This window comes from Octopus sinensis, linkage group LG24 (assembly GCF_006345805.1).
Source record: "Octopus sinensis linkage group LG24, ASM634580v1, whole genome shotgun sequence".
In the NCBI taxonomy this organism is placed as follows: domain Eukaryota; kingdom Metazoa; phylum Mollusca; class Cephalopoda; order Octopoda; family Octopodidae; genus Octopus; species Octopus sinensis.
The window spans coordinates 18515664-18538883 of NC_043020.1; the positions used below are offsets into that span (position 1 = coordinate 18515664).

A 23220-nucleotide genomic window follows, 5' to 3' on the forward strand; every position below is an offset into this window, starting at 1 on the left:
ATTTATCAACCCCGAAAGGATGAAAAGCAAAGTCGACCTCAGCAGAATTTGAACTCACAATGAAACGGCAGACGAAAAACCGCTAAGCATTTTGCCCGGTGTGCTAATGGTTCTGCCAGCTCACCACCTTTAAATAAGTACCAGTTACACACTGGGGGCAATATAATCGACTTAATCCATTTGTCTGTTCTTGTTTGTCCCCTCTGTGTGTGGCCCCTTGTGGACAATAAAGAAATAAGATATGTGATTAGAATGTCACAAGAAAGAATTGCCAAAATGGATTCTTCAAACTTAGCTAACCAGCAAGAGACCTGAGGGTAGACCAAGATTGAAATGGCTGGTTAACGTCCATAGTCACAGTTGGTCATCTTTGGGATTCCAGCCAGAGAGTGTAATGATGGTTACTCCTGATAGGATCTTAAGGAGGAAGTGCCTGAAGACTCTACCCTCTCAAGAGCAGTGGGTGAAGATGGATAGAGAGTAATAGAACAATGGTTAACTGAGTTATTTCATTGAGGAAAATTTTACATGATTTTCCAGAAATTGCAGAACCCACACCATAAATTTTATAGACTGCTTCCCACCATAATTTTGGTATGACATTAAATGCAACAAAACTGTTTCAGATATAGAATTTATATGTATATGTATGTATGTATGTCATTATTATTATTAAAGTGGGTAGCTTGCAGAATTGTTAGTATACCAGACAGAATGTTTAGCAGTATTTCATGACTTTACATTTTGAGTTCAAATTCCACTGAGGTTGACTTTGCCTTTCATCCTTTCAGGGTTGATAAATTAAGTACCAGTGAAATACTGGTTTTCAAGTAATCCACTAGTCCCTTCCCCCAAATTTCAGGCATTGTGCCTATAGTAGAAAGGATTATTATTAAGGCAGCAAGTTGGCAGAATCATTGGCATGCTGGGCAAAATGTTTAACATTTTGTCTATCCTTACGTTCTGAGTTCAAATTCTGCTGGGGTCAACTTTGTCTTTCATCCTTTTGAGGTCAATAAAAAAAGTACCAGTGAAACACAGGGATCAATGTAATCAGTTAGTCCCCCTCCCCACAAATTTCAGGCCTTGTGCCTATAGCAGAAAGGATTATTATTTTGAGCAAATTTCACCAATATCAACTTTGCCATTTATCCTTTTGAGGTTGAGAAAATAACTATCAGATGAACGCTGGGGTTGATGTAATTGACTTAACCCCACCCCCAACATTGCTGGCCTTGTGCCAGAATTTAAAACCATTATTACTTATTTTGAAAATAGTGATTAAATTTTAATAAAAGACACTTTTGTCTTGCAGAACTCCAGAATTTTTTTTTATAGAAATCTGGTGTTTCGCCTAACCTACTTAGGATACCACTGTCTTTTAGTTATCACCAAAATATACTATGGAATTCTATACTAGTATTTACAGTATTCTAGTTGTGAAATAGTATAATGACAATGTGTAACTGTCAGTTTTATTTGGAGAAATATTTTAATTAATTGATATTGTTAATTACACTGCTTTACAAGATTGTTGTGGATGTTGTAGCTGTTTGTATTTGCTTTCAATGAGTCTTGTTTTTTTAATTGTTGTCACTATGATGTTTTTAGCATTATTTCCATTATTATTTATGTTGTTTATTATTATTATTATTATTATTATTATTATTATTTTCTTTATTTTTCTTCTTTCTTAAACTTTTCTTGATTTTCTCGCTGAGTGTTTTCCGTACACCTGGGTCAGAGAAGCTCATTGTATGCATTCCCTATTATTATTATTATTATTATTATTATTATAGCAGCAAGCTGGCAGAATCCTTAGCACAGAAGGCAAAATGCTTAGTGGCATTTCATCTGCCCTTATGTTCAAATTGCCCCAAGGTCAGCTTTGTCTTTCATCCTTTTGGGGTTGATGAATTAAGTACCAGTGAAATACTGGGGTCGATGTAATCAACTAGTTCCTTCCCACTAAATTTCAGGTCTTGTGCCTATAGTAGAAAGGATTATTATTAAGGCAGCAAGTTGGCAGAATTGGTAGCACTGAAGGCAAAATGCTGAACAGTTTTTCGTCTCTCCTTATGTTTTAAGTTCAAATTCCACCAATTGGTAGAAAGGGTTATTGGGTGAGAGAGCAGTGCATTCCATCAAAGTGACACTGGGATACGAACATATGAAGCCTAATATACCCATCATGACTACCTGTCTGATTAAGGATACATCAAGTACCTGCATCACAGCCATACATGCATGCAACATAGTGATCACATTATTGAGATAAACAGTGCATGGCTTTGCAGGTGGGGCCCAGTTCGAATTGTCTTCAGGTTGAGTAGCCTATCCCATTCAAAAGGTCCCTGAATAAGAGTTGTTTAAGGTGATGAATGATACACCCATGTTTCTAGAGGTGAATTATTCAAACCTCAATCCCTATCAACACATGGCTATAATGACCCCACCTGTTTGTGATCAGAGATGCACATTTTGTTAGCCACTAAGAAACATGCTCAACTATTTAAGGTGAAACAGCTGACAAATAAATCTGTGGTATTGAGCAAAGTGTTTGCTATAGCCCATCATTTACACCAAGAGGAAACATATTATTATAAAGCTTTAGAGGCATTTCTTCTGTGTCTATGTTCTTAGTCCAAATTCCACCAAAGTCTGCTTTGCCTTTCATCATTTCAGGGTTGGTGTAGTGTCCCTTCCCTTTAACTATCAGGCCTTGTGCTTTTAGTAGAAAGGATTATTACTACTGAGGCGGTGAGCTGACAGAATCCTTCCCTTCCAAAATTGTAGACCTTGTACCTGAATTAGGAACAATGAGCTGGCAGAATCATGCTCACACCAGACCAAATGCTTTGTAGCATTTCTCTTGACTCTTTACATTCTGAGTTCAAATTCCTCTGAGATTGACTTTAATTTTCATCCTTTTGAGGTTGATAGAATGAGTACCTGTTGAGCATTGAGTCCATTGAAATAAACTAGCTTCTTCCCACAAAATTTCGGGCCTTGTGTCTATAATAGAAAGAATTATTATTATTAAGGTTGTGAGCTGGCAGAATTGTTAGCAGGCTGGGCAAAATGCTTAGCGATATTTCGTCCATTGCTATGTTAGTTCAAATTCCGCTGAGGTCAAATTTGCCTTTCATCCTTTTGGGGTCGATGAAATAAGTACCAGTTATGCACTGGGGTTGATGTAATCGACTAGTCCCCTCACCCCAAAATTCAGGCCTTGTATCTTTAGTAGAAAAGATTATTATTATTATTAAGGCAGTATGCTAGTAGAATTATTTGCATGCTGGGCAAAAATGCTTAGCGGCATTTCAACCATGTTCTAGATTCAAATCAACCAAGGTTGAATCTGCGTTTCATCCTTTTGGTGTCAATGAAATAAGAATTCCTTTCAACACATGGCTATGATGCTCCCCCACTACTTCTGCTCATGATCAGAGATGCACATATCATCAGCCACTAAGGGACATTGTCAGCTGGTTAAGGTCAAACAAGTGACAAGTAAATCTGTGGTATTGAGCAGAATATTTGGTGTAGCCCATCTTTTATACCAAGACAAAACAATGTACATGATAACACTTCCAATCAGTTAAGATATTATTATTATTATTATTATTATTATTATCATTATTATTATTATTATTATTATTATTGCTTGTATATGTTAAGTATGTAAGTTTTATTTTATGTTGAAATTTAAAATACTTTTACATCTGTCTATATTTGCACCATTTTTGATGTGCTGCATCTTTGGAAGTAAAGTCTTTATTTTGTTTTTGTTTTGTTTTCTTTCTCTTCAATGTTCCTGATTTTAGATTCACATAGACATTCCCCGAATGAACCCTTTAGTCCCTCTGTTTCAACTGAAGGTAGTTCAGGAAGTAAGTATGCCCCCAACAAAGAGCCAGTTCAACAAAATGCAGCAATTTGGGGCCTTTCAATCATATTTTCACCAGGTCTGTAGACAAGCAAGTTCAATAGTTTAGTAAAAGTCTAATAAAAAAGCAGCTAAATATTTACACAGCAAGCTTGAATTTCCAGTTTCTTTGTTACTGAAATATTGAAGTTTCAGGGCTTTTTGTTATGCTACACACACACACACACACACACACAAGGTTAGACGTACAACAGCTGCATGTGTATTTACGGTTCCACATAGACTATCAGCCCCCAGTCAACTGCCAGAAATGCGACATGGTTGCTACTGAACTTAGTGGTATTATTAGTTATGATATACAGAGGAAATATTAGAAAAAGTATGGTAAACTGCATCATGTGTGTTTATCATACTTTTTTCTTCCTCTCTTTCTCATATATATATATATATATATATATATATATAGATATATATATATACTTTATTTCAAAGCAGCAGAAATTCAACAAAACCTGTTACTCGGAGTTTCACGTTCCCGTTCGTCGGACAGTTTTGTTAAAATTCCACCTTTTTTCCACCTTGTTTCACATTTATGTGTTTACTCCGGTATTATATATACTACTAATATAGGATGAAGTTTTTTTACAGAAAAAAATTTCATCAAAAAGTGGCAGCGTATTAGAATACCTTTAAAGTTTAAAATTATAAACAACTTATAAACAAGGGCAAAAGAAAATTAGTTCCATGCCAATATGCTGATAACAGACTTTTAAATCGTCCCACTACAGAAATACATTGTGCTGAAATCGAGGAAAGCTAGTCAACAGAATTTTAAAAAAAGTTTGTTATTTCTATATTGAATCAATTTCGGAATTAATCTCATGGAATGATGTTGAGGTGAATATAGGTGTAGATATTTATGAATATACTCAGAAAGAATTCCTGGAGTAATTTAGCTACAGGGAAGAACGTTGCCCTTCTCACTTTTAAAAAAAATATATCTTAATATATCTCTTAGTCATTTTGTACCATATTAGCTATACTGAAAATAGTTTTAGAACATTTTTATTTTTAACTAAAGTGTTACATGCTGGCATCACATAAAAAGCACCCATGCTGGGGCCATATAAAGCACCCAACACACTCTGTAAAGTGATTGATGTTAGGAAGGGCCATCCAGCTGTAGAAACCATGCCAAAATGGACAACTGGGACCTGGTGCAGCTCTAGCCTGCCAGCTTCTGTCAAACTGTCCAACACATGCCAGCATGGAAAATGGATGTTAAACGATGATGTTGTGACAGCTATTCACTGGAAATTCACTTACAAAAATATTTTAAGTAAAATAATAAAAACATTAATTTTGATCAACTAAATTCCTGTTTGATTTTAGCTTTTAATTTTAATGTGTATTTTTTTTTTTCAAGTTGATATGAAACTGTGTATAAATGAAAACCCAGTTAAGATGTTACTTTGGTAGAATTTGGTTGAAGGGAAAGACACAAGTTGCTGCATTTTGCTGTCTAACTAGCTAAATATTTTTCTGCTGTACCCCTTGATCCCTACCCAGCATGCTGCACTATGGATGTCTTAGCACCCTGCCCTTGCTAGTTCAGATGCTACATTTGAATCAAGGTGGCTGTGCAATTTCTTTTGACATTTTAACATTTATATTTGGGTGTATTTTGTTGGCTTTTTCTGTTGTTTTAATTTTTGTTTTTCATTGCTGGGGCTTTGTTTTATCTTCTCTCTTAATAACTAACATGTGTTTGTCTTTTTTTCAGGCCATATGAGAAAAGTTAACATTTTCGAGAAACCAGACGGGCTTTGTCTAAACTTAGAATCAGATTTTGGTTTTTAAAAAAATTATCTGTTACCCCTGATATTGTTAGTAACACCTTTCCATCTTTTGGTATTGATTAACAGAGCTGTAAATATTTTACAGTTTATGTATGTTGTTACAGCTAGCATAATACTGGAAATTGAATGTAGCTGTTTAGCACTGGTGATTTATATATGCTTATGATTAATTAATCATTCGTCAAGACTAATAATTGGTCCTTAAATTTGTTGATGTAAACTTTTAAAAACACATTGTTATAAATCAATACGCTGATACTTCTTCAGCTTGTACATCATTCCATGTCATGCTCTATAATTTTATCTGTGGCTACTCGTTTCAAAGAGCAGGCTTCCACTGTAATTTGTGCAGATGTGTGGATTTTTAGATTTATCTAACCTATGTTGATATACAAATGAGGAATGAATTGTTTTTTAAAATGTTCGTAAAAAAAGAAATTCTTAAAAAAAATTCTTTAAAAAAAAACAGCAAGCAAACAAACCTTTCTTTCCCAAATAAATAATAATAAAATATTTTCTAATTTTGTAAGTTTTAGTCTGGTTTGTCGTTTCCATGTTGACTTCACTCCTACTCAACGAGTGTAACACCGTAGCTCTTTGATGGTTAGTAGTAGATTACTGTCTTCTTCAAAAACACCCTGCTCCCTGTTTTTGCAGATTCTTAAAGATATCCCTCGAATGACTTCTGTTGCACACTTGTTCCAGCAGAATGCCGTGCAGGAAGTGAGTATCAGTTAGTCAACTTTACAGCTGCCATCTCTTATTCATCTTTTTTTAAATATATTTTCTTACCTGTTTCTTTCACTTGACTTCACATCCAGCTCTGCAAACGGACCAGAAAATTTTCACCTGTTTCTGTCTGTCTATCTCACCTGTTTCTGTCTGTCTATCTCACCCTTTCTTTCCACCTGTTTCTTTTTTGGTTGTTCTTTAATATACTCATTCAATGGAGACAGTTGTTTAGAAGGAAAACCAGCAACTCTGTCATGCTGCCAATATATATCATTATTTATCCCTAGAACTGATGGAAAGGTTAAGGAAAGCCAACCTTTCATTATCTCTTTATTTCTCTTAACATCTTAAATAATCTAAGAAATTTAGCTGTTTATTTTTTTTTTAAATCAATGTTCTTTATTTTCTGATTGCATCATCTCTTTTAAAGACAGTTTTATAATAAAAAAAACCCATAATAATCAGCATAAGTTTAATCATTCAGATTACCCTGTCAAATGTAATGTTTGTTTATTCACATGGTTTTGAATTAATCCTGCATTATTTCTTAGCTTTGAGATTTTGATGATGTGACTGTAGAGTAAGTGTGAGGCCAGATCTGGTTGGTTTGACCATAAGATTTGGACTGGATATGGCTGGTTTAAATGTTAAATGGTTAAATCTCATTTTGCATTACCTTGTGGCTCTTGACAAATTACTTATCCTTTGACTAACCTAGTTTAAATATAGGGAGTCACTCTCGCTTCATGGTTGAATGCTTAATGTTAAGAACAAGCAACTGAGTCTATAAAAGGATCTAAAGAAAGGCCAGTCTTTTGATTATATGACTACAGTCACTGAAACTTCAGGCCACAAAGTCTGGTAAAAATATTTCTTGGGCACACACACACACACACACACCAGTCTGTCACTGTGGTTGATAATAGGAAGAGTTTCTGGTTTTGTCCTCAGTCAAAGCAGTCTAGCTAGAAACACTGGCAAAAGTGACTTCAGTGCCTACAAAGTGAACGTTTGTTCTGTAAGAGCAAACCTGTGCAAAAGCCAGTTGAAGCCTGCAAAAACTGATGTAAATTGTATTGATGATGAATTATTGAGTAATTTCCAGTAATTAAATTAGGCTGAAATGAAATTATTTTGATTAACATTTGAAGGGATTCCAGCCATGACCATCCTTATTGTTCCAGCTATTATTCCTATGATTAGATTGTCCAATGTGTCCCTTTGTTCTAGCTATTGTTCTAGTTGAGAGAAATTTAGTTGCTATTCCCAGCTTGTTGAATGGCCCTGCAGAGTCTCCTTTATTGGTTCAACTGCCATGTTTTATTCTGTTTCTGACAGTATTTAGCCTTTAAACAGAAGGAAAGGGATGCATGAAAGGGATGGGGATGCATGAAAAAAACCCTAAGCAAGCAAAAAAAACCCAAAATCTACTGGTGGCACGTAAAAAGCACCATCCAAATGTTGTGGATGCCCCCCCTTCCCCCGACTGGCTCCTGTGCCAGTGGCACATAAAAAAACCCCACTTAAATGTGGTTGATGCAAGTGCCGCCTGACTGGTCTCTGTGCTGGTGGCATGTAAAAAGCACCCACTACACTCTTGGAGTGGTTGGCGTTAGGAAGGGCATCCAGCTGTAGAAACCTTGCCAGATCAGATTGGAGCCTGGTGCAGCCTTCTGGCTTGCCAGTCCCCAGTCAAACTGTCCAACCTATGTCAGTATGGAAAATGGATGTTAAATGATGATGATAAATTTTTAGTCTCTTGCACAATAAAATTGACAATCTCATTGAAAAGTGCTGTTAAATATTCACTTTCCTTTGCATCTGGCATTGAGCATAAAATTCATTTGAAACTCCTGCATTCTACAAATATATATCAGTTGATGATATCCAGTGTTCTATAATGAAGCAACAATCGATGATGTTTGCTGTTTAAGAGTGATGGGGGAGTTTGTAGAAGAATTCAACAAGTTGACTTCTAGTGAGTAGTGAAGGAGTCTAACATTTTGAAAAGTTGCCCTTTTTTGAATAGAGATAATATATGAACCTGTTATTGGCTTAGATTACAAAATCGATTCCTTTAGAATGGCATCAGGGTCAGAGTTACAATTAGTTTTGTTTTTTATACTCTTTGCACTATTTCTTTTCTCTCTCCTTCCTTGACTCCTTCTGTCTCAATATTACTTGGCTTTTATCTAATCTATTTCATTCATTCTATCAACATATTTATCTAATCTAAGGTGGTGAGCTGGCAGAATCATTAAAACACCAGGCAAAATGCTTAGCAGCATTTTGTCTGTCTTTACATTTTGAGTTCAAATTCCACCAAAGTCAACTTTGCCTTTCATCCTTGCAAGTTTAATAAAACAACTACCAGTCAAGCACTGGGGTTGATGTAATCAACTTAATCCCTTCCCTGGAATTGCTGACCTTTTACCAAAATTTGAAACCTATGTTATTTGGCTTTTAACCTATTTCATAAGATCATTCAATATATTTATCCAATCTAAGGCAGTGAGCTGGCAGAATCATTAGCATGCTGGACAAAATGCTTAATGCTTAGCAGCATTTTGTCCTGAGTTCAAATTGCACTGAGGTTGACTTTGCCTTTCATCCTTGTGGGGTTGATAAAATAAGCACCAATTGAGCACTGGGAAGTTTGATGTAATTGACTTCCACGTCTGCCCTTGAAATTACTGGCCTTGTGCCAAAATATTTATCTAATATGTCAACCAGTTTTGTTTGTTTAATCATCTTTTTTCACAATAACTTCTGGCAGGTAAGTTAAAGAATTCTTCATTGTATTGTGTTACACAAAGGAAGCTTTGAAATCCTATTACTATTCATATTTATATATTTTGGTTTAAGGTAAACTTTTTTTTTATTGTCATCAAATATGTTAGCAAAAAAATAAAAAAGAAAATCAATGTTTCATAAAGTACGATAATTAGGCTGATTTGTTTTATTTTCCTATTTTCATGTGTTAATTAAAAGTGGGTCACTATTTCCTTTTACCTTAATTGGAGGACAGTGGTGGGATAGAGATGTCCATTTTGTAGGTTAGATAGAAGGGTGTAGCTTTTCAGTGCTTCTTTCCTGATCATGTGGTGGTGGTGGTGACAGTGACCGTTGTGGCCAATGAGAAAATGGTTGCCAATCATACCTTGCATCCTCTGACTACAATGGTGAATTGTATCACCTTTCCTCACAGCTGAAAGGATTGGCTCTGAGAGATTTTAGGATCTCCATTAATACAGTACAACTCATAAGCCTTTAATCAGTGTAAAACATGAGAGCTAAGTCCTAGTGGCTAATCTTAAGTACCAGATTGCATCTCTCTGCCTGACTCCACCTCTTTCACCAGTGATGAAACCAATATTGTATCCTGGAAAGATGATTTACCAATCAGAAACATGCCCTGGCTCTGTTTCAGGTATTATTATTCTTCTGGCAGTGAGCTGGCAGAAATGCTACCATGCTTAGCAGCATTTTGTCTGTCTTCATGTTCTGAGTTCAAATTACTAGGTTGACTTTGCCTTTCATCCTTTCAGGGTTGATAAATTAGGCACCAGTGAGGGTCAATGTAATCGACTAGTCCCCTCCTCCAAAATTTCAAGCCTTGTGCCTTTAGCAGAAAGGATTATTTTTATTATTATTAAGGCAATGAGCTGGCAGAATCGTTAGCATACCGGGGAAAAAAAATTCTTAGCTGCATTTCTTCTGAGCCTGAACATTCTGAGTTCAAATGTGGCCATGATCAACTTTACCTTTCATCCTTTTGAGGCCGATAAAATAAGTACCAGTTGAACACTGGGGTGGATGTAATCAACTTACCCACTCCTCGAAAATTGTTGGCCTTGTGCCAAAATTTGTAACCATTATTATTAAATCTTGATGCCAACTCATTTCTTTCTGCCTTTCATTTTTCTCTTAGATACCTGTAATATACTGAGGGACAGTCAATTATGTCCATAAACAATAAATGAAAGACTTTGTTTCTTTGTAAGAATAGTAGGAAGAGTGTGATCAAGATGAAACAATCCGTGGTTTCCAGTTTCATAATGTTTCTGAGTTAAAGCCTTACCAGATTCGTTAATCACAACTATTTAGCGCTTAGGGACTTAGCTGCCATTTTGTACTTTGGTAAATAGGTAACAAAAGCATCATTTTGAATTCTTGTCTGTTTAACCTTTTTATTGTCATATTTCTGTTGAAATGCATTGTTTTTCTTTCAATTAATTTTGAAAACATGATGAAGAATTTGGTAAAATAACTTTGTCATTGTTTGGATCATAAATTAACATGAAATTTCAGTGGGAAGTTTTAAATATAAATAATTTTAAAACAGGAAAATAGTGTCATATTATGAAGAACAGTTTTGCCTGAAAAGGCTTAACGAATATAAAAGAATTAGACGAAATAGTCTTTGTGGTAAAACAAGAAACCAATGATTATGATTGTTGGAAAGGAAATGGTTGGAGACTGAGTCTTGCATCTTGTTGGAAAGTTTTCTGTTTTTTTTAGACAGTTGTGAAGCCTAATGTGGATGCATGTTTATTTGGTTGAAATAACTGCATGGTTTGAGCATCCTTGTTTTGTGGAGGTGGGGTGGGTAGGTGGGTGTCCATCCTGCGATTAAACTAACCTTAATCTTGGTCAAGCCGAAATGCATCATGGAATTACATATAAATATGTATATATTTTTACTAACTTCCTTTGTTTTAAATTAGTCCAGAAACCTGCCACTAACTTTGAAGCTTAAAAGCATAATGTCTGAATGCATGGAAATATATTGCAGGTATGGTCCTATGATTGAGAAGTTTTGTTTTGCAACCATGTAGTTCTAGAGTTGATTTATACTGCATGGCTCTTTGAGCTACTGTTCTTTGTTGTAGCCTTAGGGTAACCAAATGCATCATGAATAGAAATTTGATTGAAACTTCGAAGAAGCCCATCATGTAAATATGTATGTTCAGCAATGGAAATCGGTGTCCCAAAAACATAATAGTTAAAATAGGAATGCATTTGAAAATATTCTATGAGCCCTCACCCCTACATGCAGCAAAGAGATTCCATCTTTCTCTGAATAAACTAACTGCAGCTCATAGAATGCATGTGCACGTGTGATATTGTACATTAGCAGTTTGCAGTTGGCTCTGACATACCAGCAAGATAAAATGAAGTATTTTGACCCTTGTGCGGAGTTGAGCATTGAAGGGTTGATGCAGAAGCGGGTGGCAGTAGATGACTTCATGCAGCAAAGTTGGTTGCACGTATGTGTAACCGGGGCATGAATGCTTGACCCAGGAAGCTGCAGCCTGCAGTGCAGGGACATCATCATCATCATAATTATCACTTTAGCGAGAGGTAATTTTTATCCCCACTTAGATATGTATGTTCTGTTAGAACTAACTATACTGCGGGTAGATACCATGAGAGAAACTCACATATTGGCTTTTGGTGTAAGATGCACTCTTGTTTATGTCACTAGAGGGGAGATTAATCCTTGCCACCCCCAGTGCTGAGACCACCAGATTACAGGATTTTGATCTTCTTTGGTTTTATCAATGATGGATGCTCGACTGCTGGAGATAGCAGTGACTCATCTCCCTGCTAGCGAGATATATATATATATATATATATATACATGCAATTGTAGCATGGAAGATGTTTATAAGCCATTTAAGAACTCTCACACACATAAAAAAACAAAAAAACTTTAGATTCACTTCAACATTTAAATTTAATTTGGTTCAAAATATTTTTGTTGCTTTGAAACTGTGACCTGTTCACTGATAAAACTTTGTGCTGCACACACACACACACACACACACACACACACACACACACACAAACATTCCCCTGTCGCTTTCACTTTAAGAATTGCAGTGACTCAGTAACTGGTCTGTTTGAAACTCCTGCAGCTAACAGTGGTTATTGTTCATCTAAGATAGAAACTGAAATACCCCCAGTGTGTGTGTGTGTGTGTGTGTGTGTGTGTGTTGGCATAATGCACTGATTGTATGAACAGTTACTGTTCATACAAAGATGGGGTCATCTGTTTGCAGTTTTCCTTAAAGCTTGTCTGGCCATTGATCTGTATGTATTGAAAGGACTTGGTGGGAGAGGAAGCATTAACTTGCTTGGAAACGGGTGAGAGCTGACCTGAAGAGCATTCAGCAGCAGAAACTCTGTTGCAGTGAAATTTGTCTGACCTGTGCCAGCATGCAAAAATGAATGTTAAAATGAGGGTAATGATGGTCTAATTGACACATACATACAAAATTGAGTATTATCCTTATTATGTTGCCAAGTGTGAGGGGTGAAGTTATGGCCAGTGTTATTTAATGGTAGATTGTAATCCTGTCTTGTGTGAAGACTTGTCTCTTCTTTTAGTTTAACTTGTAAGCTCTGAAAAAATGGAGAGCCAGAACTAAGATGCAAAGATCCTTGGAGTTGGTAGAAAGATTCATTCTCCTCCACCAATTAGTTATAGTTTAGCTCCAGGACCAGTGCCAATTAAGAAGAACTAAGATCAAAGGTATTTCTTTAGTGACTCTCTTGTATTTTTTAGGGTTAAATAATCTAGTGTATCCTTCACTTTATTTTAAGATGGTGATGGTGTGATTTGCAGATTTGGTTACATTTTCTAGCAAGTTATGCAACCCCACAGAATATTTTTGATTGGTTGAAAAAAAAAAATCTCTATTCATCATTGATTTTTTAAAAGTTTCACTTGAAAATGAAGGTGACGATGGAGAGGGAGGTGTAGACTGCTAATATTTATTGAAAGGTGGATGAGGGTAGTGGAGTGGATCAGACCATGCCTGTAAATTGGAGCAGAGCAAGTGGAGAGGGCAATTGTTCTTAGCATTTGTCAAAATGTTTAATGATGTGATTTCTCGATTGATCCTAGATGTCCTCCTGTATTTGGAGGATTGCAGTTTCTTCATCTTTTTTAATGCCATTTACCATGTATTCTTATGTTTTATGTAAACTTTATGCCTGTTTTTGTATTGTCCCTTTCATCATTTTCCCTTGTGGCAAACAACCTCGTTATTATTAAGGCAATGAATTGGCAGAATCAGAAGAGTATCAAAAAAAATACATTCTTGGACTTTGTTTTAAATTCAAATTCTGCCATGGTCAACTTTGCCTCCAAGATTGATAAAATGAAATACCAGTCATGTACTGGGATTCTCAGTAGTGACTTACCCACTTCCCTTCAAAATTGATGTCTTTGTGTCTATATGGAAAATTATTATTTTGGTTATTTTTTTTAAACATGCTAAATTTTTTTATTTTTATTTTCTTCATTCTTTTAGATATTTGAAAGAATCCTGTATATATGGGCCATCCGCCATCCAGCCAGTGGTTATGTACAAGGAATTAATGATCTTGTGACGCCGTTTTTTGTTGTCTATCTTTCTGAGTACATTAGCAATGGTATGTATTACTCTTTACTCTTTTACTTGTTTCAGTCATTTGACTGTGGCCATGCTGGAGCACCGTCTTTAGTCGAACAAATCGACCCCAGGACTTATTCTTTGTAAACCTAGTACTTATTCTATCGGTCTCTTTTGCCGAACTGCTAAGTTACGGGGACATAAACACACCAGCATCGGTTGTCAAACGATGTTGGGGGGACAAACACAGACATAGAAACATATACACACACATACATATATACATATATATATACATGCATAGGACGGGCTTCTTTCAGTTTCCATCTACCAAATCCACTCACAATGATTTGATCAGCCCGAGGCTATAGTAGAAGACACTTGCCCAAGGTGCCACGCAGTGGGACTGAACCCGGAACTACGCCCACTTTTCTGATTTCACTGATGTCAGTCGTGTATCAGTCACTTTTTTTCAACCCTTTAGCATTTCAACCAGCCATATCTGGTCCAAGCACATCATTGAAATCTCGACACAAAAAGATAATGCATGGTTAATTCAAAACAGTGTTTATAAATAAACATTATATTTGACAGAAAAATCTGAATGCTAAAGGGTTCATGTATTTGTAACAGGATGAGAGATTCCTGCACTGGATGAGTGCAGCTCGCGTCCTTTACATTAAATATTAATCGAAGAAAGCGTCAAGGTTTCCGATTAACTTCAAAAGCCAGGTACAGAGCTTTATCTTTGGCTCGGTATTTCTCCCGCAGCTGTCTTACCAGAAATATAGCATCAGTGGTGCTTTTCCCTGGAACAAACTCAAACTGCATATCATCATCATCATCGTTTAATGTCCGTTTTCCGTGCTAGCACAGGTTGGCCGGTTCAACTGGGGTCTGGGAAGCCAGGGGCTGCACCAGGCTCCAGTCTGATCTGGCAGTGTTTCTACAGCTGGATGCCCTTCCTAACGCCAACCACTCCGCGAGTGTAGTGGATGCTTTTTACGTGCCAGGGGAGTTTGGCATCGGCCACGATCAGTTGGTGCTTTTAACGTGCCACCGGCACGGAAGCCACGTTTGGACGGTGCTTTTTATGTGCCACCGGCACAGAAGCCAGTCGAGGCGGCGCTGGCATCATCTTCTTTTAATAAACTTATCCATTTTAGTCTGTTAATATGAATCCTCTTGCACAAAGAACACAGATTACTAACAGTCAGACTGAGACAAGTGACCAATGAGCTGTGAAAAGTGGCTTTGTGTTACATATTATCGGACTCATTTGAGAAGCCTTTCAAAATTAATTGAAAAGGCAAACATTCTTGCTGCTATATGAATGAAAAGCATTGAAATTCAGTCACAATATGTGAGAATGTATTAAAAAGATTTAACTCAACATCGTATATTGTAGTTCAGTAGTTTGTTTTTTACGCTTATTATTGAAATGAAAACTGGTGAGGCTGCGACCGAAATAAACTAAAACATAGTCGTGCTCTGAATACGTTCATAAGATGTCAATTTCAAGGATAGATTGATGCTAATTTTGTTCTTATCTTTATGAAATTTCAAATTCAAAATTGAATAACACTGTCATACCATAATTAGCCTAAATGAATTGAATGACACAACCACCTCTCATTCTTAGTTTAGAACTTAGTATTTAGTTTTTTGCCTGTTAGTCACTTATATATGAACTTTCTAGTGAATTATTTTGGAATATAATCGTACTTTTTTTGAGGTGCACCTAAGTCACATCTTGCAGCGCATGGTTTTGGGAACCACTGGTCTAACTTCTGAGTACAATGTTGAGAGTAAGTGTTGATAAAAATAAAATACTAATCAAGCAGTAAGGCTGATTCAATCTTATATTACAAAAGAGAAGCTGATTTTCATCATTTTTGCCCATAACAACATCTGTACAGAGAGAGGGAAGAAGGGGAGGAGAAAAAGTTGTTGAGAGAGAGAGAGTGTGGAAGATAAATAGGTGGTGTTGTTGCTTTAGTAACTAACAGGTTTTGATTAAAAACTCGGAAATTGAAGTGCAAATCTGTGAACACAATGCTACATAGACTTAAGAAAAAAAGCAGACTGTGTGTGTGTGTGTGTGTGTATATATATATATATATATATATATATGTTTGTATGTATAAATTCATATAGTTATTTTTTTCAGTTGTTTTTGGATGGGGTCGGGGGTTCTCTTTGTCTTTCAACACATAAACAACAGACAATGCAACTTGGATTTCAAAAAAAAAAAATTACTTTGAAAAGTTTATGAAGGTACACGCATGGTTAATAAATGTTTTTACTGACAGTATAGCAATGGATAATGACCTAGTTAATTATAACCCCCCCCACACACACAAATTGTTTGTAGTTGTGTTAGTACTGGAAATTATTATTTTATTTTACAAAGATGTGTTATGTACATTTACAACCTAGTCACTGATGTTACAATCTACAGAGCAATACAGTTGAACCAGATGGTGCTGTGTGACAAAAGACTCCTCCTTTACATTGCATCTCACCAATTTGATTATAACTGTATGATGGTAGATTGATATTTAATATAGACAGATGAGTTGTTCAACTGACCTATTTTACTACTATACTGCACAGCTCTATGTCAATGCTGATTAAGCATACCTATCATCACAATCGTGAAGGCACATGGCTCAGTGGTTAGAGCATCGAGCTTACGATCGTGAGGTTGTGAGTTTGATTTCCGGACCGGGCTGCGTGTTGTGTTCTTGAGCAAGACACTTTATTTTATGTTGCTCCAGTTCACTCAGCTGTAGAAATGAGTTGTGACATCACAGGTGCCAAACTGTATCGACCTTTGCCTTTCCCTTGGATAACATCAGTGGTTTGGAGAGGGGAGGCTGGTATGCATGGGCGACTGCTGGCCTTCCATAAACAACCTTGCCTGGACTTGTTCCTCGGAGGGTAACTTTCTAGGTGCAATCCCATGGTCAGTCATGACCGAAGGGGTCTCCCATCATCACAATCAGTCCCACTGCGTGGGACCATGGGCAGGTGTTCTACTATAACCCCAAGCTGAGCAAAGCTTTGTGAATGGATTTGGTTGATGGAAACTGAAAGAACTCCTTGTGTGTGTAATTGTAATTGTTCAGCCAATGATTTGTCTGAGTCTGTGTTTTTACACCGAAGCAATTAACATGGTAGATGAGTAAATTAGTAATAAAACACAAAGTTGTTTTAATTCACTTCAAATTTATTTCGTGGGGTGTTAACATTTTGGCACACAACTGCAACCTGGTCTTTGACACTGCAAATTGGTATTATTGTTTCTTTTTTTTTTTCTTCAGATATAGAAGTGGAGAACTGTGACTTAAGCAAACTCTCAATTGACACATTAAACATCATCGAAGCCGACAGTTTCTGGTGTACAACGAGATTACTGGATGGTATCCAAGACAACTACACATTTGCTCAACCTGGTATTCAGATGAAAGTGAATGCTTTGAAAGAGTTAGTGAAACGGATAGATGGTAAGTACATTAGTGAAGTATTGCTGACCAGGATTGAATTTAGATTATAAATAAACTGACCACACCTATTCTTTTCATTCAATGGACTGCAGCCATGCATTGAAATATCTTTTTTATAAATCATAGCAATACATAGAGGACATAGAAACTAAAACTCAGAGAAATTTTCATATTGACATCCTAAATAAGTTCCTTATACCACACATATATAATTTAATCTGACAGAATTTAAGTTATTTCATCTCATTTAGTACCCAGCTGTTGTACAAAACACTGAGAAATAAACCTTGACCTACTTTATGGTCTTGGGCTCACAGTTTTGTCCTTTTAACCCTAAGGTTGTGATGAAGTCAAATATGAAGTAATTTTTATAGCCATATCAAGTTTCTAAATCCCCCCCTCCACTTTCTTTCTTCTATCTAAAACCAAAGTAACCTAGTAAAATGTGTTAGCCACACATAAATAAACTCAGTTTGCTTTGAACCACTTATATAGACAGACCTTGAATAAAGGTACATAGTTGAAAGCAGTTGGCTTCAAATACAACTACTAATTATATATGCAATAGAAACATGTTGGTCATATCTAAAACAATTATGCTGTCTAATTAACTGTAAAAATAAAAATTTTTAAAAATAGGCAGCTGTACCAGGCTCTGTATTTGTTGTGATTGTTTTTGATTTACACACCCGAAAATATTCATAATCCAGTGAAGCAAAACCAGGATTTACTCATTGGATGAAATACAGTGGTATTGCTTGCCCTAGGTAATCTTAGGTGCTCATTACTACTTGGTGCAGTTGGCCTGAACCCAGACTATACCTGATTGCTCGTATGGTACTTGTCTGGATGATTTATCCCTCTATTCTCATCACATATATTATATGTGTGTATATATATAGTCCAACCTATACCAGCATGGGCAATGGATGTTTATCATAATAATAATAATAATAATAATAATAATAATAACAACTGTTTCCTATGTAGAAAAGGTTTGAAATAATTGATTGTATTGTCCCTAGTATTTGATTTTATAGGTGGGATTTGAACATAAAATATTGTATGTGTGTATATATATATATATTGGGGTCATCCCATAAACAATGCGGTTCTTTTATACTTCTTTTATTTTTCAAAATTAAGATAAAATCCTTTTAATCTAAAATATATTGTCTTTCATTTTCTACAATGCTCTTCTATCTATCTGGCAGACGGTGGCGGCTGCTGCTGCTGCATTTCATCCATCTTCATGTTCGGAGTTCAAATTCTGCCAAAATTAACTTTAGCATTCATTCCTTCGAGGTCGATAAAATGAGTACCAGTTGAGTACCGGGGTTAATGTAATCAACTTACCCTGCTACCCCTGAACTTGCCGGCCTTGTGCCAAAATTTGAAACTATTATTATTACTATTATTATTAAAGTGGTGAACTGGCAGAATCGTTAGTGTGAAATGCTTAGCAGTATTTCGCCCATCTCTATGTTCCAATTTCAAATGCTGCCAAGGTCAACTTTGCCTTTCATCCTTTCGGGGTTGATAAATTAAGCACCAGTTGAATACTGGGGTCGATGTAATTGACTCATCCCCTCCCCAAAAAAGCTGCCCTAGTGGCAACATTTAAAACCATTATTATCATTATTTCATATATGCACAACAGATTAGACTGTTGTAAATAGAAAAATTATAACATTGGGCTACAACAAGCAACCTTAGATGCCAAGAACCTTCCTAAATATCCTAGTTGTCCCTAATAATACTCTTTTCTGAATCTACCTTAGACTAGGTTTTTTGTTTATTTCTGCTATCCATTTGTTCAAATCTTTAGGAATAGTTCCCTAATGCACCTATGACTACAGGGATTCATTTTACCAGCACACTGTCATGTAACCCCATATCATATTGTTTTGTTTTGTACTGTCCTCGATATGTTTGTAAACCCTTAGTGGTTAATAAAGAAATCATCATTATTATTGTTTACAGTAAACGTATGTACTACTCTGCCTTTCAGTTCCATTATATAAACATTTAGAAAAACATAATGTAGAATTTCTCCAATTTGCCTTCCGATGGATGAACAACTTGCTGATGAGAGAAATTCCTTTGCGCTGTACCATTCGTTTGTGGGACACTTATCAGGTAAGCTAGGAGACTCCGTGAAATCTCTGACCATTTCACCTCGTATTACAGTCATGGAATTCCATTGATGTAGCCAAGCCATATTAATTCTACTTGTGACACACCAACATGAAAACCTATCTCTATGTGGTTATTTTACATACCAGAAATAGTAACCGCATCTCTCTCTCAAATTTTTCTCTCTCAGTTGTTTTAACTCTTTCAGTCATTATCATCATTGTTTTAGTGTCCACTTTTCCATGCTTGCATGGGTCAGACAGATGTTGTTGAGGCAGATTTTCGATGGCTGGATGCTTTTCCTGTCACCAACTCTTAGTTATTTCTAAGCAAGATTCTAAGCATTCTCCCCTGACCAGACAAATTTTTCATGAAAGATTGGAAATGAACATTATCACTTTCATTGAGAGTGATGCTCATTCACAGCTGTCACATGATGTCAAGACAAGAGTGCACTATAACATCATCTTTGACAGCCTTCTGGCGACTCCAGTTTAGGTGGAGCTCTTCAGCTCTGTGAACTAGTTAACATAAGAGACTCCAATGTAAAACCTACAGCATTCTAGTCACTACAGCCATCCTCTCCCTCTGTATCACTGAGGTCATACCTTCAAATCTGAAGAGTAGGACTGGGTTGCTATGTCTTAATTAGCATATTATGAAAGAAACTCCAAGCACAAACCCTCACTGCCTTGTCAGTAGTCCATTGGGAATGAAAAAGGCAAGTGAGGTCAACCATGAAAGCAAGTCAAGGATTGGAGTCCCTGAGGTAGTCCAGTGCCCACTTTGACAGCCTTCCAGCAACTCCAGGGTAAGTAGAGCTCTTCAGCTCCATAAACCAATGAAACATAGGAGAAAGCTACTCTGATATAAAATCTACAGCCTGTTGGTCACCACAGCCATCGTAGCCCTCTGAGCCTCTGAGGTCAGACCTCCAAGTGTGAAAAGTGGGATTGGATTGCTATGGGTTAATTAGCATGTTATTGAAGAAACTACAAGCATAAACCCTCAGTCTTGTCAGTGCCATGGGAACGAAAATGTTGAGGGGAGTCAACCTTGACAGCGAATCAAGGAATGAAGTCTTTCAGGTTGCTCAGTACCCACTTTGACACCATTCTATCAATTCCAGGGTAGGTGAAGCTCCCCAGCCCCTTGAGGCAATTCACCTAGGAGAAAGCTACTACCGATTTAAAACCCACAGTTTGCTGGTCACCACAGTCATCTTAGTCCTCTGAGCCACTGAGGTCAGACCTCCAAGTCTAAAAAGTGGGATTGGGTTTTGTGGATTGATTCTCACTTTACAACTACTGGGAACAGGAAGGAAGAAAAACCCTGCAGCATCAAGGATTGGTTTAGTCACGTGAGGGCATGCTGCTCTTCCTTGTGATCTTCAGTCATGAAGAAACTGTTGTCATCATAGTCAAGACAATTATGAAATCATTGTATGTCTGAAGATGATAAGAGACTAGTGATTATTAGTGAAATCTTGTAACTTTTTTTTTTTTTGACCAAGACACATATTCTGTTTGTTTGAATTCATCTCACTTTTTCTTTTTATGTCTAAATTTCTAGGCAGAAATAAATGGTTTTGCAAATTTCCACCTTTATCTCTGTGCTGCATTTCTTACACGATTTTCCATTGATATTCAACGAGAAAAAGATTTTCAGGTTTGTTTATATAATTTACTTCCTTCTCTAGGTGCTAACTATTATCTGTTGTGTGTGTGTGTGTGTATACACTGAAGTGCCATATTTTGTATTATTCATTTTTACCAGATTTGTATATATTTTAATACAGACTATTCTGCCACATTGATTGTGTTAGTGCTCACTTTACTGTTTTTGATGGTAAAGTAAGTACTAATACATTCAATGTGGCAAGTGCATTAATTACATTAACAAAAGGTTGTCTTTTAACTGTGTATACATTTAGTATGATACACAGGTGGCAATTTTAACTTAAGGCTCTTTCAGTTGCATGCACCAAGTTTTGTTTTCAATAACTCAGCAGGGCATGTAGTCTGATTCAGAGACAGTGATTTTGATTTAAGACTGTTTCAAGTGTGTTCACTGTTTTTCTGCACATATGTGTCTGTCTGTCTCTGTCTCTTTGTTATTGTTATTTAGTTTCCAGGCCAACCCTAATTGAAGGTCAGGTATTCCAGACATGATCACCTGTTTATTCACGAGTGCCTAGAACTATGTCATCTTAATGCCCTTTCCAGTTTTAAGACAGTAGGGTGTGATTTGATGAGGATTTGGCTGCTATTTCTAGCAGCTCAGCAACTTATATATTATGTTTGTATACATATACATAGGCGTAGGAGTGGCTGTGTGGTAAGTAGCTTGCTTACCAACCACATGGTTCCGGGTTCAGTCCCACTGCATGGCACCTTGGGCAAGTGCTTTCTACTATAGCCTTGGGCTGACCAGAGCCTTGTGAGTGGATTTGGTAGACGTAAACTGAAAGAAGCCCATCGTATATATGTATATATGTATATATGTGTGTGTATGTTTGTGTGTCTGTCCTCCCAACATCGCTTGTTTACGTCTCTGTAACTTAGTGGTTTGGCAAAAGAGACTGATAGAATAAGCACTAGGCTTACAAAGTATAAGTCCTGGGGTCGATTTGCTCGACTAAAAGGCGGTGCTCCAGCATGGCCACAGTCAAATGACTGAAACAAGAGTAAAAGAGTATGTGTGTGTGATTTATATATATATAAACACCTGTTTGTAGTGTTCAAATGTCTCTTGATAATTGATTATTATTCTTATTATTATCTCTCTTTTTAGGGTATACTGATGTTTCTCCAAAACCTTCCCACTCACCACTGGCAGAACGAAGAAATTGGCGAGTTATTGGCTGAGGCATTTAAGCTGAAGTATATGTTTGCTGATGCTCCCAACCATTTAGTTCAGAAGTCATGATGTCCTCACTACTGTTGAAAAACTGCTAAGCTGACTGTTGAAAATATATTTAAAAGAAAAGCAGAACAAATGAACAAAATAATAATACCACTACAGCAACAACAACACCATGAACAATAATAGAATCAAGCTTTCGACTTTAATTTTGCTTCATTTTGGTCAAGCACTTGTCGAAAATTTTGACCAGATGTCTTTATCGCAACCTCCTTATCTCTCTCTCTTTGCTTCTCTCTCTCTCTCTTCCCCCCCCCTCTCTCTCCATTCCCCGTTCATGCGCTGCTCACATTTGCAGTTGTGTTTATCTGCAGGGTTTGCCCCTAATCAAAAGACTTTTCCAAGTGAGAAGGCTTTTTATTGGTACCACAGAAAGATTGTTTTTACCTGTGTAAAGAACTGAACTGGTTTCATCGTTACCTTCTGTGATACTGTACAGGTTGATGCTGTGTGGGTGTGTGTTCACACAGGTACTTGTATTCACTCAGGCATTCTCATATAGATGATTGCACATGTGTATGCATAATCAGATGTGCACACAGATTTGTACACAATGTACACATATGTACACAATGCACATTTATACCTATATATATCTATCTATCTATCTATCTATATATATATCCATATATATATTTATACATATATATATATATATGTACTTATACATAGACATATATATATATATTTATACATACATATATAAATATTCATACATATATATCCATAATATATATATATATAATACATATCCATCCATACATATATAT

At 36.4% G+C, this 23220-nt stretch overlaps 1 protein-coding gene across 4 annotated transcripts in view; it reads left to right on the forward strand.

The window, feature by feature from the left end:
• LOC115223819 (TBC1 domain family member 22B) overlaps positions 1-22882 on the forward strand; it is an 89666-nt gene extending 66784 nt beyond the window's left edge. For 2 of the 4 annotated variants that reach the window (XM_036512752.1, XM_036512754.1), the window contains 7 exons: positions 3828-3893; positions 6406-6471; positions 13803-13923; positions 17210-17392; positions 19404-19531; positions 21101-21196; positions 22322-22882. In XM_036512752.1, the coding sequence (XP_036368645.1) occupies positions 3828-3893; positions 6406-6471; positions 13803-13923; positions 17210-17392; positions 19404-19531; positions 21101-21196; positions 22322-22456 (795 nt within the window). In that variant the 3' untranslated portion in view covers positions 22457-22882. The remainder of the gene's footprint in view (positions 1-3827; positions 3894-6405; positions 6472-13802; positions 13924-17209; positions 17393-19403; positions 19532-21100; positions 21197-22321) is intronic. The other 2 variants (XM_029794495.2, XM_029794494.2) reach the window with 2 other exon arrangements.
• The last annotated feature ends 338 nt before the right edge of the window (positions 22883-23220 follow it).